Source organism: Schistocerca serialis, chromosome 6 (assembly GCF_023864345.2).
Source record: "Schistocerca serialis cubense isolate TAMUIC-IGC-003099 chromosome 6, iqSchSeri2.2, whole genome shotgun sequence".
Classification (NCBI taxonomy): Eukaryota; Metazoa; Arthropoda; class Insecta; order Orthoptera; family Acrididae; genus Schistocerca; species Schistocerca serialis.
The window spans coordinates 531,871,194-531,883,905 of NC_064643.1; the positions used below are offsets into that span (position 1 = coordinate 531,871,194).

The following is a 12,712-nucleotide window of genomic DNA, read 5'->3' on the forward strand; positions in this document are numbered from 1 at the left end:
GTTTTGCCCATCAGAAATATCAATGAATTAGGTCAGTGATTTGCTTATCAGAAATATCATGATAAAATAAAAAAGTCTTTTGTTTTTCAAAATAATTATTCTGTCATCAATAGTCAAAAGCTAGTCAGTAAAATCAAAGATTTGCAGTGTGATCAGTATACTAAATTGCTTTTACTAGACATTACGAACCTATACACTAATGTACCCGTTCAAACAATTACTGACATAATTGAAAAATATGTTTGTACTTTTCAAAAAAATATTTCTAATGAGCAAATCACCGACCTAATACAATTGCTAAGAACAGCATCAAAATAAAACTGGTGACATTTTCATCATGAACAGTGGTTCCCCAGAAGGCTTCGAGCAATTGCTTGGAATTTTTAATGCTCTTAATGAAAAAATCAGCTTCACATGTGAATTCGAAAATAATGATTGCCAGCTACATTGCTTGGACCTTAGTATTGCCGTGGACAGCAACAGATTTTCCTTTGATATTTTCTGAAAAGCCATTAATACAGAAGAGACTGTGCCCCCTAGTTCAGTGCATCCTCATTCCCCTCCCTCCCTCCCCCCCCCCTCCCAAAAAAAAATTAAATAAAATTGCATTCAGCCAGTCATCGTGCATCTTATTGATGGGATGAACTGATGCATCTTAGTGATGGGATGAACTGAATACAAACTATTGCATTCAATAATGGTTAAGATCCCTCATTAGTTGAAAACATCTTCAGAATGAAAACTGATGCTAAAGTGACTACTCCATGACAACCAGCATGGTTTTCAAAAACATCGATCAAGCACTTTTCTCAAGACATAGTCAAAGCTTTGGCTCAAGGGAACCAGGTAGACACAGTGTTTACGGATTTCCAAAAAGCATTTGACTCAGTTCTGCACTTAAGCCAATTGTCAAAAGTGTGATCACATGGGGGTATCAACTGAAATTTGTGACTGGACTGAGGACTTTTTGGTAGGGAAGACACAGCATGTTACTGTGGATGACGAGTCATTGTCAGATGTAGAAGTAACTTCGGGTGTGCTCCAGGGAAGTGTGTTGGGACCCTTACTGTTCATGTTGTATATTAACGGCTTCACAGACAATATTAATAGCAAAATCAGGCCTTTTGCAGGTGATGCAGTTATCTATAATGAAGTACTGTGTGAGAGAAGCTGAATAAATGTTCAGTCACATCTTGATAAGATTTCAACATGGAGCAGAGATTGGCAACTTGCTCTAAATGTTTAGAAATGTACAGTTATGTACTTCACAAAATGAAAAAAATGTAGTATACTATGAATATAATATCAATGTGTCACTGCTGGAATCAGGCAACTCATAAAAATACTTGGGTGTAACTCTTTGTAGGGAAATGAAATGGAATGATAACTTAGGTTCAGTCATGGCTAAAGCAGATGGAAGACTCCGGTTTATTGGTAGGATACTGGGGAATGCAATCAGTCTACAAAAGACATTGCTTACGAGCCACTAGTGTAACCCATGCTAGAATATTGCTCGAGTGTGTGGGACATCTACCAGACAGGACTAAGAGAAGATATTGGACATATACAGAGAAGGAGGGCAGCATGAATGGTCAATGTTTGGTTAATCCGTGGGAGAGTGTCACAGGGATACTGAAGAAACCGAAACTGCAGCCTCTTGAAGACAGACAAACTATTCTGAGACAGTCTATTAAGAAAGATTCAAGAACCAGCTTTAAGTGATTACTCTAGGGGTATACCACAATCCCCGACGTATCACTCACACAGGGATCATGAGGATAAGATTGCAATAATTACTGCACGTACAAAGGCATTCAAACAATCATTCTTCCCATGGTCCAAAGATGAATGCAATAAGAAGAAACCCTAATAACTGGTACAATGAGATGTACCCTCTGTCATGCACCTCATGGTGGTTTGCAGAGAGTAGGTGTAGATATAGACTTTAGGCATCAGTGTTGTGTCTGCCAGTAATGAGTATAAAAAAAGCTTTCTCAATTCCATTTTTAGGCTCTATTGCTTATAGAATCTGTCATCTTCTAGTTAAAAAATGCAGATGCCAAATTGTCTTTACTACTAACAATAGCTTGCAGAAATCTCATTTACAATATCAAGTCCACAGTTGCTCCTACATGCAGCTCAGGAGTTTATAAAACAACTTGCTATATTTGTCGTGTTTACTATACAGGACAAACTGGAATATCCTTCAGTGTCAGGTACAAGGAAGAGTTAGTGGTAAAAAGAAGAAGAAGAAGAAGAAGAAGAAGAAGAAGAAGAAGAAGAAGAGACACTGATGTACATAATTCCACTTTTGCTGATCATCTGTTAATTTCTAGTCACAAACCAAAAAGTGCTGAAGAAATTTCCATTTTACACAGAGGGAAGAAAGACCACAGGCTCAATGTACTCTAAGAGTTGGAGATTTTCAAGCATATTTCTATGAATTATGGCCTCATAGTCAACAGTTATAAATATGTAACAAAATTTTTTTAAATGTCTTTAATCTACTGTTTGCAAAATTTTGATTTCTTGATTTTTTTTTTATTATGTTCTCCTGCCTCTATTTCTGAAACATCTTTTCCTTCACATCTCATACAGGTATGTGCTACTGAAGTTTCCTTCATGCACTTTTTCTTTTTGACTGTGCAGCTGTTTGTGTAAATATTCTACAATACTCTGCACTTTATGTAATGGTCATTTCTGTAAAGCCAAATTGATGGCTCTCAGTAGTACTTAATTTAGTCGACTACTTTGTACTTTAAAAATTTCATTAACCTCTCATCCTTTGAATTTTTGTTTTTATGATTAAATGTTGTTTAATTAAATTGTTTCTGTTGTAATGTCTCAAATTGGCGTATGTCATGGTCCATGCCCGATAGATGGAGCAACTTGTATCCTGTTTTTGTGCCAACAATGTAAGCCACTGTACTGATCAGTCAGATGATTTTCATTGCCAGGTGTACATACCAAACACTGGAACAGTTTTAATTTTTGACTTGAGCACGTCTGCTTGTATTTTGACTATTGTGTGCTCGCAATGTAACTTGACCTAAGTAACCTTTAGGTAATGACATTTTCATCTTTGTTAATATTCCTGTGAAATTTATTTTTCTGTGTATTTTATAGTGTCGTTAAAATTTCAGTCTGATGAAGGATGAAGAGGTGTCAAAACTTAAGTCAATGTATTGAAAATTATTTGCAATCAGTTCTGCATTACCCCAGATGACCACCGTCAGTAACCTTGTCTCATTTCTCCAACATTGCAAGAAGATACTACGGTGTTACTCCTGGCTTCACGGTGTGAGTAACCATCAGGTATTAATTCAGGACAGGGCTCATAGTGATTGAGAAAACTCCAATAGCTCTACAATACATTGTGGACATTCTGCATCCTCTTGCGTTACCTCTCATGTGACAGTTTTGTGATATCCATTTTTCAACAGGTCAATGACTGTCTACATGCGGCACTTGCCACTCTGAACTGTTTGCACGATGTTGTGATACTCCCATGGCCAGCAGGGTTCCCCGATGTGTCTGCAATGGTACAAATGTGGAACTAGCTCGGACGTCAATTCCGTCCAAGTCCTAAGCCCCAGGATATCGAGGGCCAGTTATAACAGTTTCCACAGCTAGTTTGCCTAAGGAGAAGATAAAATGGGTTTATGCCACCTTTCCCAAGGGGATACAGTGGCAAGCTAATAAGAGGATCTATAGTCCAAGTTCTTTATACATTTGACTCAGTTTTGCAGTCAGTGCAATAAAATCCAATAATATCACATACTCTGTCAACCCGTGAAGGTTTTAGTTTCCACCTCCCCTTCTGTGGACCGACATTTGTTAGGCAGTGTATTTGTGCCATTTTGCATTCTACTGCCACTACAGCACACAGGTCTTCAGCCTATAGCTCCATTTATGGCTGCTTTGTTACAACTCTTTGTTCATGGATTTTTAACTTGTTATATTAATAATTTATTGTGAAATAACAATACAGGAAATTTTTAAAAATCTATTTATTTCTTCATTTGTATCAAAGAAATTCTTGTCATTCTTTTAGTATGACTCCCTTTTTGACATTGCTTGTGCTGTCAACCAAACAACAACAATAAAAACAAGAACAAACTATATACTGAGTGGCATCTCAGCATTCAGACGACGACTTATTTTATTCTGTAAATATCTAATAAAATGCTCCTCAGGCAATAACAACTGACTAAACAAATACTAAAACAGTATAATGCACAGAAACAAAGTACAAACCTACAAACACAGAAAAACTGCCATTGTTTTGCAATATTCTGAATCTCATATTTTTTACATATTTACACTACTATATTTCATACACATTTCTTCAACACACAGAAACGAAAGGAAAACATTGCTGAGTGCATATTGATACAGATATCAGAAACTGAACAAGAATAACTTTTTAATAAAAAGTGGGATTTAAGAGACATTATCACAATCTTGCAATGAAGTATAATTAGCTGGTACCCAAAGAGTTAAACCTGCAGCAAGAAGAATAGCCATGAACAAAATATAATCCATTATGAAAGGAAAGCAGATCAAGAGAAACTGGTACAATCAGTATCTGTTCACATGTACACCAGATTATAGTTCTGTATATTGCTTTATGTCACCATGGTCTGTTTTAATAATTGTCATAGAAATATTGGTTACAACCATGAGTGATTTAATCTGTTCAATAAATTTTCTCTCTATATCGCGACTTTGTAAAATTTTACAAGAAATTCAACTAGATGTTTACTGTGAGATACAGGCTTCAACAGCAGAACAAGGACCTGTGCTGTTGATTGCAGAACACGTACTTTGTATCTACTTAATTTTTTTTGTTACTAAAAGAGGTATAAAGACAACTGTCAACACTGACTTTCTCCCTTTAATCCTTGTCAAAGATAAGAGGTTCTCTTGATTGTAATTTTAGTTTCAGGATTAGCGATAAAACTGCAAAAACTTTACCAGTTACTCTTGTGTGCTAAAAGACAATTACAAAATATTTCAGTATATATACTCTGTCACTATACCAACATTAAACTGTGTAATGATGCTTTCTGTCAGTCATATTTTATGTTGCATTTTTATGCATTCAACAGTAAAACTGGTCTGGCTGAAAATGAGTGAATAGTACGTGAAACATTACACCTATCATGTGTCCAACAAAACAGATTTTTGTTTGTTTGTTAAGACTATAACATATCAGAATAAGTGAAAATTTTATTTTGTTTTCCTTTAAAGACTAGGCTCATAAAAAACTGAATAGTTACTGCACAAGTTAATTAACAAGTAGTAATTATACCGATTTCCTACCTAACCATCTTTATACATTTTGGCATGGTTAACAGAGAAAGTACACACATTCATTAAGCCCTACATTTCACTTATCTTTTCAGATGTGATTTCAAGAAGAGATGGAAAATGAAGAGGAACATACAAGGTCATAGTGTGTCTATTAGGTGTTGGAATGAAGGGAAACATGTATGGCTAACAACTCTGTTTGTAGCAGTGGCCACAGTGCAAAAACATGCTTCAATTCTTTTCAGTAATAGACAAATGGAGTGGTAAGTGTCTCACATTGATCTGTGAAAGCAGCATGAGGCTTATATCACTGGATGGCAACCATTGACAAATTGTTCTCGCACTGTGGCAAACTGAATTTTCTGAATAGTGTGAATAACAGATATCTGTGAGCAACTAAAAAAACTTATTCAAATATGACTCAATTTTATAAATGATTATGTATTATGAATATGCTTAATAAACAAACAGTAAAATCAGAATAGAAAGCAGAACGTATGAAATAGATATTACATTAAAACAAATAGCATGTGATAGCAAAATTTAGTGGGCTGGAGAACAAGCTGAAAGTACTACTATGTCGAAGCTACAAGTGATGAATAAAATAAAAACATCTCAAACGTATGCGTAAGAAAACTAGTCAACTATTTCCGTTTTGAAAGAAGGCAATATTTCACACATTTCTCCCAATGAAAAATGTATTTTCTGTAAGAGAAGTAGTTTGCAAATGACAGAACTCTTAATGTTTGCAATAAAATCTTTGAGTTTCTTGCTGTTTATATTGTCAGTGTGGCCATGACATTATGAAAGGTATGTACCCTCTTTCCATCTTTAAACACCCAGCTGCTCTGTGGCCACTTAACTCACACCTAGCCTCTGTTCAGTTGTGTTATTGCATATATTTTCAGTGCACTATATTGTAAAACAGTGTAGTGCCTGTCTGCACCTTACTTTGGACAGAAGCAGAGCTATACCACCATATGTTGCACTAGACAGCTACACAATTTAAGACTCATCCAAGAAGGTAAATCATTACAATGAGCACAGCTTAGTGGAGGAAAATGTATGCAATTTCAATAATACATATTATCTGTCCAGTGAGTGTTTTTTGGGACAGTATTACTACAGAGACCATCAAAATGAGTGTGACACTAAATCTTGTGAATTGTTCTACAGGTTTTGCTCTCAGAGGAGCTTCACAACCTGCAGAGAAAGTAATAAGATGGAGCAACAAAATGCTGCATTTTGTGGCGCAGATGTGAGAAGTGAGTGTGAACTGCTGGCCATATAATCACAGGCCTGGTTGGAGGTTAAATTGGTTATAGAGTGGCTGTTGCAGGGAATTAAATGTTCACCATCACAGAAGACTATGTAAAGAGAGAGACTGTGCAATACCTACACTTCACCAGAACATGGAAGGAGAGTTTATGCCTTCTGACATGTTGCAGACACACCGAATTGATGACAAGAAATGGGTGAAAAATTTATTGCACTGACACGTTACAAGAACCTTCATTTACACTTAATCCTTGTTTGGACTTATTTTGTCCTATGTGTGTTTCTTGCAGACTTCCGATAAATTATGAATTTAGATGTTAAGGACAGGGCTCAATCAATTCTTATATCCACATAACAAAGTTAATCAGAGGTACATTCTTACCTCCTAATTACTTTAGATGATACGCTATTGCACTGAGAAAGCAGAGGACAGGTTCATTTCAGCTGCCTTCTGTCTTCATTTATTAATAGTATGGCAAAAAGCTCCCTCCCACCACATGCTCCCCCTCCTCAAACTTGATGCTAACTAATGGTGACCTGTCCTCTCAATCTGTTCCAATTCCATCTCCAGTTTTTCACAATAATATTTGTTTTTTATCTTTTGTTCTTGTAGAATAACGCCAAAAAATAATATAATATTATTCATCACACCTAAGTTTGCATTTTTGAAGCACAGTAACAAAGCAAAAAATAACTTACTTTATTCAGTTATGTAAAAATATGTGCCAGGTGGCGTGTCAATAACATATCGTGTCCCTTCATGCCACCAGGTATTATTTCATTTATCGTACACTCAAGAATTGTCCACGCCACTCTTTTATCCTACATTTTCAGCCAAACACCACTTATTATATACAATGTTAAAAGGTAAAGCATTTACACAAGCATTACAAACTGTTTAAGACCCAGCAGGAAAAGGTGATGGTTGATACAGAATTGGAAGCTCACAAACTAAGGTTTCCCCAAGAAAAATGAGCCGACAATGGAATAAATAGAAAGGCAGCAAACAGAACTTAAATTGAAATGAACACACAAAGTACAGGATGATGTCAATCTATAGAACACAAGATACAAACTGCATTCCTGAGACACTGCTAAAGCAAAGTTAGACAGGAATTGGCCATCTATTCTGAGAATAATGTTTGAAACTGGAGACACAAACAATGACGGAGGTATTTGGGGAGCAGAACTGAGAATAAATATGTAAGTAACATAAAATTGTAGATTCAAGGCAAGACTTTTCGTTCTGTTGGCAGGCTTCTATGACTCAAAGTAATTCACCATTTTATCTGTTTTTAACACAGTTTGTTCTCTTTTGGTTGTTCTCACTGTCATAAAAATACGACATTGTAAATGGCTTGCATTTCGTACAATGTGGCAATTTATTTCATGAGAATCTCCCAACTTTCAGTTGACGAACTCATTATGTCGACTAAAATAACAATGCTTTAAAATACAGTTATTGAAAGAATGAACAGCAGAATCTGAACTGTAATAGACTAGATGGGCCATTCACTGACTACTGTGCCTTTGTTATGTCATCAGAAACCTAGATAAAGAAAAGCAATCAACAAAACCAATTATTGAACAATTTTTTACAATCTTCCCTCTTAAACGCATAAACATGAAGTGAAACTACAAACCTGGCTTCACATAATTGGCTTGATTATATTAGTTCAGCTGAACAAAATGGCTATAATTTAGACAAAGGAATTTTTGTTTGTTCGTAGTATAAGGTTTAAGTTCCTCATTTGGCTTCATAAGGCTGAGTGGACCTCATTCCAGATCTCCCACCTCAGATATTTTTTTCTGAGGTCGTACTGGGAATGGAACCCAGGTCCATCTGTACCGAAGGCAGTGATGCTAATCATTCAGCTATGGAGCTTGGATAAAGAAGCAGTGCACAATCAAGATTCATCTACTTGCAATAACAGCTGGATGGATTGGCGACACGCCAATCACGTCCCACGATCCTCGTATTGCCTTGTACGCGCCAGTCAGCCAGTCGGAACAGGCCCAAGGCCTAATGCTTTATGTTATGCTTTATAAAGTAAGTAACCATATCCAGCGAAATCATCAAAGCAGACAAGGTAAGGATGAACTCAGATTCATGATGTATTCTAAGCAACTGAGAAAGTGGGAAAAAATTAGAAACCTCTGGGAATGTAACTTGCAGTTAATAAACCAAAGTTTACATTTTTACAGTTATTAATGCTGGAGCCTTCCTGTGCACTAGTAACTTTTGGTTATGACATACATACATACATCTTTTCCGCAGTAGTATATGCAACGCCAAAAATATTGTGCCCAGAGGGCAGAAAATAAAATGGTTTATGTACAAACTATACCAATAAGAATGGCAAAATCAAATGACAATGAGAAAAAACAACAAATGTAGCAACACAGAAGATGATGCAACTCTAACTACCCATTTTTTTAAGACACCGCACATTTATTTTCCTGCAATATTTCAATCTTACCATGTCCTGCCAATTCTTATAATTGCATTCCTTTCTATGTTTTACAATGTGTGTTTAAATACATGTAAAAGAGCTGTCAATGAAATCCTCATTTTCACAAAATATTACTTACATAAATATTAATCTGAATTACACTAATAGGAATATTCTGAAAGTACATGCCAAACAAACAACGTTAGGATAACAAACAGAGGCAGATTTATTCCAAGAATTTTAGTGATCATACTTGGCAAATCTAAAACATTGGAGTGAAAATACATACCTGATCCTAATTAATCAAAAATAAATAAAATATTCCGATTCTTCAGTTATATCACAAAAGATGACAGTGATAATATCTTAATGAGATATGAGCATGTACAATATACAAAAATAAAAATATAATGGCAACTTCAACAAGAAAGTAATGCAGTATATGTCCAACTAATATGCAGAGTCCACATTGATTGTTTTTTTTTTTTTTTTAAGAATTAAATCTTCATGTTTCTCTTTAAATTTGTTTATTTTACCAATAATGAAGTGGTTTTAACATATTCCTCTGCAGTTGCTTATTTGTACTGCATATACTAGCACTTAATATTTTTAGCAACAGAGGAATGCAATATTATGCAGGCTGCTCAGGGTCCAGCTCAATGGAATATAATCTTTCTGATTTTCAATATCTGATTCCATACTTTACTGTGTAAATTAGCAAACAATAAAAAAGTTCTTAAGGACCACTTTGTAAGAGATACGCACACACTTCCATGCATGATTAAGATAAATACTTTCACATAAAACATCTCAAATGGAAAACTAGGCACTATATCATCATTTATGACCTGAGTACCTCTAAAATAAGGAACTCCCATTGTAGTTAATAAACTACACAATTTTTGGATCAGAAACAGGAACAACTGGCGTATTGTCTACTACCAGTGCTGATTCAACATGCCACACTTGAGCCACACTATCTGCTTCTGGAGCACCACGGGCACGACACCACACTTCCAGAGAAGAACCGAGGTCGAAGGTACCTGGACCCGTCGTAACTGCACACAGTGACACGGAAGTACTGTCGTGAGGACTCAGTTCTGAGCACGAGCCTGCCAAGCCAACCCAGTGGAACGTACTTGAAGAATGTGGAGAATACAGCTTGTTTTTACTTGATGATGAACTGCAGGATAAAAAATATATACATGTTTGTCACAGGGTATTTTACAGGCTACTGATGACAATGGCACATTTAGTTTGTACAGAAAAACATTTTATTTAAGGGAATATTAACAATTTTGAAGTTATGCAAACCAAATTCTTTTCAAAATTTTACCCCAATAATAAATGTTTGTTTCAAGATAAACACAGGTTATTTGAAAGCCCTCATTTTACTCTTTCAAACAAACATTTTCCTTTTTTAAAAAACTTTGTATTTAAAATGTAATTCACATTTAACATATTCCAGACTGTTCCAATTTGAAAATGAAATCCTATCACATTTCTACTATTATAGTTTTCTAGCCATGGTTATTCTGATCACAAAAATGTATAACTTTCCAGAATTAACACGTTAGTTTATGAAAAATCCAAAATCTAAACTATTAATTTCCAGAAAATTATTGTAGGCTTTGTAATTCCCAGTGTACATTAAAAACTTCCGTTAAAATTTTTGACATGACTGGAGACGTCAGTCATGTGTGCATGAGGTGTGCTTGCTTGTGTGAATACTAACATATCATCTCTACAGTGAGTAGCAGTCTATCCTTTCCATAATATTGTGGTATTCCAACCTGGACTTTCCACTGTTTGGTTTTACTGATGTTTTTGCGATATTTTGATTATATAGCTCATTCTTAATCTCAATAACTTTACTGCCTAATTTGTTTCTGCAGTTTTTACTTTTACTGTGTTTTATGCCAATATCTAAAATGTAATAGTCCTATATTTTCCCATTTCATCATTACTGTACCTGCATGCCTCTCTATATAGGCCTCAATGCACAAAGGTATAGACAGTTGTGGGCAAGCATTCAACCAGTTCTGACACTATGCTATCCATTTTATTCGTATAGTCAGTTGGCAGTCAGTACTTATGATTCCAAGTAGTTACTATGGTAATCTGCAATTTTGTAAGACCAGTCGCAATCTATGTCGCTTACTGGTGTGTATTACAAAATTGATGTTTGTATATTACAAGCAAGCTGGTCATTGAAACTGTGTTTTGTGTCAATACATGTGAAGAGAATGAAAAACTAAATTTAACTGAGCTGTGTAGATTTATTTATACTGGCTATTAAAATACGTGTAAGACAAGAGGAAAACTAAAATAACGACACATGGAAATGTGACTGGATGATCATCATGGCGTGAAGGTTTTAACCTTATAGAACCTAAAAAGGGCTAAATCATACTTAAAGGCCTAAGAGGGGCTACACAGGATTTCAACAGAAAAAGTAGGACTAAAGAGAAGTTTTGGAGAAAAAACATGGTTTTTAAATAGCTTTCTTGAATTAATACTAAGAAAAATTGATGACGTGTATCTGCATATTTTTAAGAAATGACATAATAAATATATACATACTCAGCGAAATTGTTCCGAAATAATTTCATACAACCATCAACAGGTAAGAATTTCTTTTCTTTCAGACATGTGAGTAAATAAAATTTCTTGTTAGTTGCTGTATTAGATTAGGATTGTCACCATATACTGGTACACATCTCAAGAGTGTGTGTGTGTGTGTGTGTGTGTGTGTGTGTGTGTGTGTGTGTGTGTGTGTGTCACATGAATTTTTCAATAAATGACTTTCCATTAAAACATTATAAAAGGAGAAAACAACAGTAGCACATGTAATTATCTCAACATTTTATGCTTTCTTTTAGTGCCATATAAGGAATAGTTAATAGTTTATTTTTCGAGAATAACTACAATAACTGTGTCAAAATTATAATAAAATTTTCTATTTAAACATTAGTGTTCATTATATTACTCATTAAAAGTCTCCAAAAACACTAAAATAGTTTAAAATGAAACATAAAATAAAGAGCTAAAATCCATTTTATAAAAAGTTGAAAATCCAAGTCCTAGTCATGAGGTACCTGCCAGAGATTCCGCTCATTACTGCTTAATACAGCATTGAAGAGTTTTGTGTGTTAATGGTTTTCAAGCTGTTTCAATCACTTCAATTCTGCATAAGGCACATCAAAACTTTGCAGATAAAGCACAACATATGCATATCACTGCCAAAATACTTTATCAAATACAACTTGAAACAAGAAGTGTGTTGTTCAAGCAAGTATTCAGACAGTGCTATATTTGAATGAAAGATACAATAACTGGAGAGTCATCAGCTGTAATGGCTGATGTAAACTTTTACAATTAGTTGGATCTTTTCATTTTCATTTTGGGAATCTATGATGATTATGAGATTTAATCTCACTACAAATTGTTCATGAAATGCAAATCAAAAGTGCATTTAACAAAAATTATGATCTGAAATTACACAAACTGGCCTTCTATTTGTCTTCAGTCATAAAAAAGTATCTTTTCTTGGGACACCAGGGGATATAGGCAAATTAATGTAGAAATCTATGGACATGGTATAGATGTTCAACACACTATTTAAAGTAACTATTAATCTAATCAGCTCCAAAATAGCTTTAAACTAG

At 35.0% G+C, this 12,712-nt stretch overlaps 1 protein-coding gene and 1 long non-coding RNA gene across 4 annotated transcripts in view; one reads left to right on the top strand and one right to left on the bottom strand.

Moving 5' to 3' along the window:
• The first annotated feature begins 2,978 nt into the window (after window positions 1-2,978).
• LOC126484562 (uncharacterized) lies at window positions 2,979-5,995 on the top strand. The gene is made up of 2 exons (XR_007587878.1): window positions 2,979-3,300; window positions 5,409-5,995. It is a non-coding gene; the product is annotated as an uncharacterized LOC126484562 (long non-coding RNA).
• Window positions 5,996-7,119: 1,124 nt separating this feature from the next.
• LOC126484560 (trafficking protein particle complex subunit 8) overlaps window positions 7,120-12,712 on the bottom strand; it is a 271,243-nt gene continuing 265,650 nt past the window's right edge. For all 3 annotated transcript variants that reach the window (XM_050108120.1, XM_050108119.1, XM_050108121.1), the window contains one exon: window positions 7,120-10,227. In XM_050108120.1, the coding sequence (XP_049964077.1) occupies window positions 9,936-10,227 (292 nt within the window). In that variant the 3' untranslated portion in view covers window positions 7,120-9,935. The remainder of the gene's footprint in view (window positions 10,228-12,712) is intronic.